The sequence below is a fragment of the Branchiostoma belcheri genome, unplaced genomic scaffold (assembly GCF_001625305.1).
Source record: "Branchiostoma belcheri isolate BF01 breed outbred unplaced genomic scaffold, Haploidv18h27 scaffold178, whole genome shotgun sequence".
In the NCBI taxonomy this organism is placed as follows: domain Eukaryota; kingdom Metazoa; phylum Chordata; class Leptocardii; order Amphioxiformes; family Branchiostomatidae; genus Branchiostoma; species Branchiostoma belcheri.
In genome coordinates, this window is record NW_017803246.1 from 267663 (window position 1) to 273922 (window position 6260).

Genomic DNA, 6260 nt, shown 5'->3' on the forward strand with positions numbered 1-6260 from the left:
TCGCTTCCAGTGGTAATTTTGTAGGAAAATACAACTTTGCAGGTGAACTTGAGTATGCTGGGTTTGAAACTTCACGGGTAACTTTGTTTTTAACTGATTGTTCATCCTAAATTTTTACCGCAAATCTAAATAGCAAACAAAGAAAAGTTACGACCGTAAAGTACCGTTAGAACTCAACAGTTTGTGTTCTGATTTCTCTTCTCGACACGATATTGCCAACAAATCACACACATCTGGTGGATCCTGAAACACTGAACAGTCGACAGACGGGATCTGTACTTACTTTCTTCATGGATGTCGCCAGAAAACTTCCTTCAACTTCTGGAACCGGCTTTCGATAAGAGTTTTTACTTCCGCCTACCGCCATTTTGTAACTAGGGAGAGTCTATTCGACAATGGGGGAGTTTGGAAAGCACACGCATCGAAAACAAATAGATCATTTAGCAAAGTAAACAAGTATTTGGACGATTATAAAGTACGAAGTAGTATTTAATTTCCATCGTCAGCTCCTAAGCGACGCAATATTAGTTTTAATTGAAGTACAATCTGATTTTCACTCCCGTGAGGTGAAGAAAATGGACTGTTCCGTGAAGTTGCCACTTGAGGGTTTTTGGCGGCGCCTCTGGGGCGGTTCCTAAGATGTAGTGTAGGATTCAAGCTACAATATTCCAAGAATTCCTTCTGATTCCTCAGGGAAGTTGGGGATTTCATACGATTCAGGTTTTTGCTGCCTTGTCTAGTTGAAACATTCATGGATAGATGAAAGCAAAATTGTTTGATCTATTTGTAGTTATTTGTTTCTCAAGCTCAACACAATATCAAGCACAACATCAAATACAATAGATTTATTCTTTATTGCTGATTCTTCATAATACATTTGGAAATCTGTGGGCACATTTTATTAAACACATCACAGATTACTTCAGATTGGTACAAAATATACAACAGAAATGAAGTGGGTTCTCTTTGATAATCCACAAAGACTGAAAGTCTACTAGAACAAGTGAAGTATATACATGTTTGGTCCATTCATGATCTGGCTGTATATGCATTTTGCTATAATACATACAACAAGCTAATAATATAATATCACAGTTTCTAGCTGATCATTCTGACTAATTACAATGAACAGATTGGATATACTTGTAACTACCGGTATATAAGAGTAATAAACATTTGCGAGTTTACTTTAAGAAATTACAGAAATGTACTTAGTTACATTTACTGGTCATATGACAATGTTCACTATTGCTGAATTAAGCTTTATTGAATCAAAACTTTAAAATTCTTTTTCCTTTCTCATAACAGAACTTGGTATTCAAAACATCACATTGATGGACCCTGGTTGAATGAACCTTGACCTTTGTGACACTAAAGACTGTTATGAAAAGTTCATTCACATCAATGGGTAAAAACAAATTCCTGAGAAGCCTAGCTTGACCCTTGACCTAGTTCTACTGTCATTGACCCCTGATCTTTGACCTGACCTCCCTATACTTCTCCCTGAAGTGGTTTTCTAGCTGCAGGAGTTTCTGGTAGAACTACTCGGCTGTCGGCAGGTCAATGTCCAGTTTCTCCCTGTCCACGTAGGCCGTCCCCCACACCTTACACCTGCTGGTGTACTTACACAGGGGGTCCAGACTGGAGGGCACCTGTCGGGACAGCCACACCTGGAACAAACACACCTGTTAGCACACCTGTGGTCCCCTACACCTTACACCTGCTGGTGTACTTACACAGGGGGTCCAGACTGGAGGGCACCTGTCGGGACAGTCACACCTGGAACAAACACACCTGTTAGCACACCTGTCGGGACAGCCACACCTGGAACAAACACACCTGTTAGCACACCTGTGGTCCCCCACACCTTACACCTGCTGGTGTACTTACACAGGGGGTCCAGACTGGAGGGCACCTGTCGGGATAGCCACACCTGGAACAAACACACCTGTTAGTACACCTGTCGGGACAGCCACACCTGGAACAAACACACCTGTTAGCACACCTGTGGTCCCCCACACCTTACACCTGCTGGTGTACTTACACAGGGGGTCCAGAATGGAGGGCACCTGTCGGGACAGCCACACCTGGAACAAACACACCTGTTAGCACACCTGTTGGGACAGCCACACCTGGAACAAACACACCTGTTAGCACACCTGTTGGGACAGCCACACCTGTAAGAAACACAGCCTATGGAAGTATACAGTAATTTATAAACGTTAAGGTTAAACTCCAAGGAACGAAAACATTGTACACGTGTAATAAAAGCACTAAAACACTTACTTAGACCTTAGTTCCTCCTGTGCCTAATACACTACAGACATGTAATAAATGTTAAGAACTCTAGTTCAGCATCAATCATTGCAAGTGGTTCTCTGCCAATTCAATTGTATTACTACTGCACTGGTGCTTTAGCATTAATAGTGTTAAGGCATCCTTCTGTCTGGAAGATTACATGTATGTTAGCACTCTAGGTCTGGCTGCGCAGCATCTTGTGTGGCTAATCTTTGCATTTCAGTTGTTCATCTCTTTGCTAATAAAGGCTTTTGGTGCAGTGTCTCCAACTGCTTGTAGTTTGTGTTGTATCTTGTCTTACTGTTTAAGTCTTAATCATCTTCAAAACAGCAAATGTAGTATGCTAAATATACATTGTATTGTAACAGTTATGAAATCAAATAAGTAACTGTTCTACATGTATATTAATGTCCCTAACATGTTGGCATAACTATAACCTCACGAATTTCAATACAGTACACTGACCTGAGTGAGGAAATGTACAGAACAGGTCGCCATGTTGGGAACTCAGTTGAGCAGCTTCAGGCAGCTGGCTGTGGTGTCCACTCCCTCAGGAACTAGCCGCCTAGAGTACCTGTAGGTGGAAAATGGAGAACAGAGATGCTTAGTTACAACAATTAACATAATATTGTCATTACAACATTAACAGAATGTGGGAGTAAAACTACTGATAAACAAGATAAATCATTTGGTGCCATATAGCTTATTGTACACTTCTTACATGTATAATTGGTACATACCTTATAGAAAGTATGTGTACCAGAACAGGTGTGTATCTATTAGGTACATTTATTACAATTTGACTGTGCAAACACATCTAGTGCAGTCTTGAAGGTACAGAAAAAGTCAAATCACATATCTCATCATAATCAATTCTAACACCTGTTTATCTCATTACAGTCCCTTTTAGATACCCTGGAGTAGAGCATGCCTATAGGATAACCCATATAACTCACCCCAGCCTCTCCAGTGTTGGGTGTTCCTCAGCAGCCTGCACCACAGCCTGGAACCCTGCAGGCTCCATGGAGATGTGCCACAGGACCAGCTCCTCCAGGGCAGGGAGTCTGGGTAGAGCCTCGGCCAGATCCATGGCAGCGGTGTCAGACAGGTGTGTAGGTGTGTCAGAGTAACCAGACATGTCCAGCCTGGTCAGTGCCGACAGTGTGCTGATGACCTGTGCAAACCTCCCCAGTCCGGCTCCTGTTACTCCCTCATTCCACCCGATGTGCAGCTTCTGTAGTTTGGTGTTATAGTGAGGGGCTGTGGTCAGACTCTTGTCACCAGGTGGGTTTTGTTCCATGTCCAAACTGCTGGGCTGGCAGAGTGTTTGCACCAGTGAGACAATCCCTGAGTCTCCTATGTTATTGATGCTCACATCCAACACCTGTAATTGCACCAGGTGAGGCAGAGCTTTGATCAGGTATGATATTCCCCTGTCACTGATACGTGTCCCACTGAGATCCAACACCTTCATGGCTGTGAGGTGGTGGAGGATAGCAGCCAGGCATTCCAGCCCGGGGTCTCCTATGGCATTATCACTTAAGTCCAGTTTGATCAGTCTGGTTAACTTACACAGTGCAGGGACCAGTGTGCGCATGCCTGTGGGGCTGATACCGGTCGCCCTCAGGCCCAACACCTGCATGGCAGTGAATGTGTGGAGGACGGTGGTGAGAGATTCCACCCCAGTGTCACCAATCTCATTCTTACTTATATCCAGTTCTCTCAGTCCCACTAGGTGGCGCATGTAGGGAGCCAGGGATGACATGCCCACAGCTGTCAAGCCAATGCCAAAATATCTCCCTCCAAGACGGAGTACAGCCAGGTGTGGAACACTGGACAGCCCAACCTGTAGGACTTCCATCCCAACATCACCAAGGGCATTGTTCCCATAAAGATCCAGCTCCTCTAACAGAGGCATGTGTCTGAACCCCTGCACAAGTGGCTGGAGTGATGATGGTGTTTGGTCTGTGCCTGACAGATGCAGCGCCCTCAGACAGGGAACATTCTTCAGAACTGAAACCAGCCTGGCTGTCAGATCAGGTGAGTTAAACTGTCCCCATAGTTCCAAGTCCAATTTAAGTCCAGGGAGTGAAGTTGTAAAACACTGCTGTAGGTACTGAACTGTGTCTCTTCTGTCAGTACCTCTATGGATCTTAAGTATGAGCCTGTCTGGCAGGTTTGCTGAATGAAGATTTTGTATGTAATACTTAAGACCTGTGGCTTCTCTACTGTTAATGGAGCTGTCCAGCATGACAATTGGCAGGGCTTGACTGATACCCTGAAGCACTTCTGGTTCTTGTCTCTCACTAAGGATGTTCAGGCACAAGTGTGCAAACCTTTCATAGGTTTGGCAGGACTTTTGCACGTCTTGATCCATTGGAATGTCTTGATCGATTGACCATTTTAATATTTCAAACTGTTCCAGTTGCAAGTGTGCAAACTCTCTGCTGCTGAGCTTGCTTAGTTCCTCCATCACAGCTTGTGCTGCCTGTGAGTCACAGCCACATGTGAACTGAAGCAGGTTACTGAGTTCTAGTGCCTTGCTTATGGAGGTGAATTGCAGCAGCTCAACAATGTCTTGGTTCACTTGAGCATGAGCTACATATCGTCCGGCCAGGAACTCTTGCATGGTCTTGTGTGAAAAGTTCAGCTGTTTCCTGGGATGCAATTTAGAGGAAGAAACCTCCAAGGAGACCACACCAAGCTTTAACAGTAACTCCCAATTAACCTTTTCTCTCTTTACTGCTGTAAGGTCAAGCAGGGTCTCATTCCTCAGCAGTGCCTCTAGTGCAAGCTTGCCGAGCTGCAGTAATGACTCAGCAACCTCTGTAGGCAGCCCTTCTGTTGGCATGTCCAATCTTTCCCGCTTACAGCACTTTCTGACCAGACATGTCAGCAGGTTGTCATACAGCCCCATCATTGTTCCAGTAGACACCATCTCTTGGTCCTCCTCCCACAGCAGACACACAAACATCAGGAATATTGGGGTTTGGATGAGGTTGCTTAAGAGTTCCTGGCTGTTAAGAGTAACAACATTCTGTTGTCCAGGCTTTGGAGTGACTTTGAAATATCGCCTGATGAACTCCTCTCCCAGCTCAGGATTTTGTGTAATGATGAAATATTCCTGCACATATTCCACCATATGTTTAGGCCAGAAGCCCATGATGTGTACATGGCAGTCTGGCCGGGTGTACTGCTGCACTCCTGCTGAGGGTCGGGAGGTGATCACAATCGTGCTGTTGGGGTACATCTTGCCAGACAGCAGTTTGGGAATGGCCTGCCCGGCTGCCCTGGCCTCAGGCCGCAGCTCATCATACCCATCTAGGAGGAAGAGCACACGGGACTCGTTTCTCTCAAGCATTGCTTCAATGTACTCTACATTAACATCTTTTCTTTTGGGAACACACTGGTCCCACACCATCTCCTCTATGGTCTCCCCCTCTCTCACCTCCCGGAGTCGGATCAACAGGACGATGTTGTGCCGTCTGCCCAGCTCTGTTTTCTGTGAGACGGCATCTAGGGCTTCTTTGGACAGAAATGTTGTCTTCCCCCCTCCAGCTTCACCCTCAATCAGAATGCACCTTGGTGCTGTGGACAGTCCTGTGACATCTGGCTTGAACAAGTCGTCTAATGACTTAAGCTCTTTTCTTTGTTTTCCTGTTAGTGTTTGTATCAACTCTAACTGGGTGAAGATGTCGCTGAGGCTAAGTGTGAAGTTGTCATTCCAGATCAGAGGCTTGAAGTGAGTCAGTTTCAACTCATAGTACTTCTTCACAGACTCCTGGAACAAATCTGGAATAGGAAGGACACTATAAGAGAATGTATATCAGAGGAAAAACTGCCAGCTACTTGTTGCTCACTAAGCCCAGTGCCCTCCATCATAGCAAGTTTCTATAAATAAATTGTAAACTAAACGTATATCTATCTGTCTATCTATCTCTCTCTCTCTCTCTCTCTCTCTC

The 6260-nt window shown here is 45.0% G+C and overlaps 1 protein-coding gene and 1 long non-coding RNA gene across 2 annotated transcripts in view; both read right to left on the bottom strand.

Moving 5' to 3' along the window:
* The window catches only part of LOC109467186, a 44606-nt gene that overhangs the window by 33851 nt on the left and 4495 nt on the right, over nucleotides 1–6260 (bottom strand). Inside the window, exon 5 of the mRNA XM_019765129.1 lies at nucleotides 5708–6090. Within this exon, the coding sequence (XP_019620688.1) occupies nucleotides 5708–6090 (383 nt within the window). The remainder of the gene's footprint in view (nucleotides 1–5707; nucleotides 6091–6260) is intronic.
* LOC109467203 lies at nucleotides 1569–2153 on the bottom strand. The gene is made up of 2 exons (XR_002140067.1): nucleotides 2070–2153; nucleotides 1569–1697 (listed from the first exon to the last, which is right to left on the bottom strand). It is a non-coding gene; the product is annotated as an uncharacterized LOC109467203 (long non-coding RNA).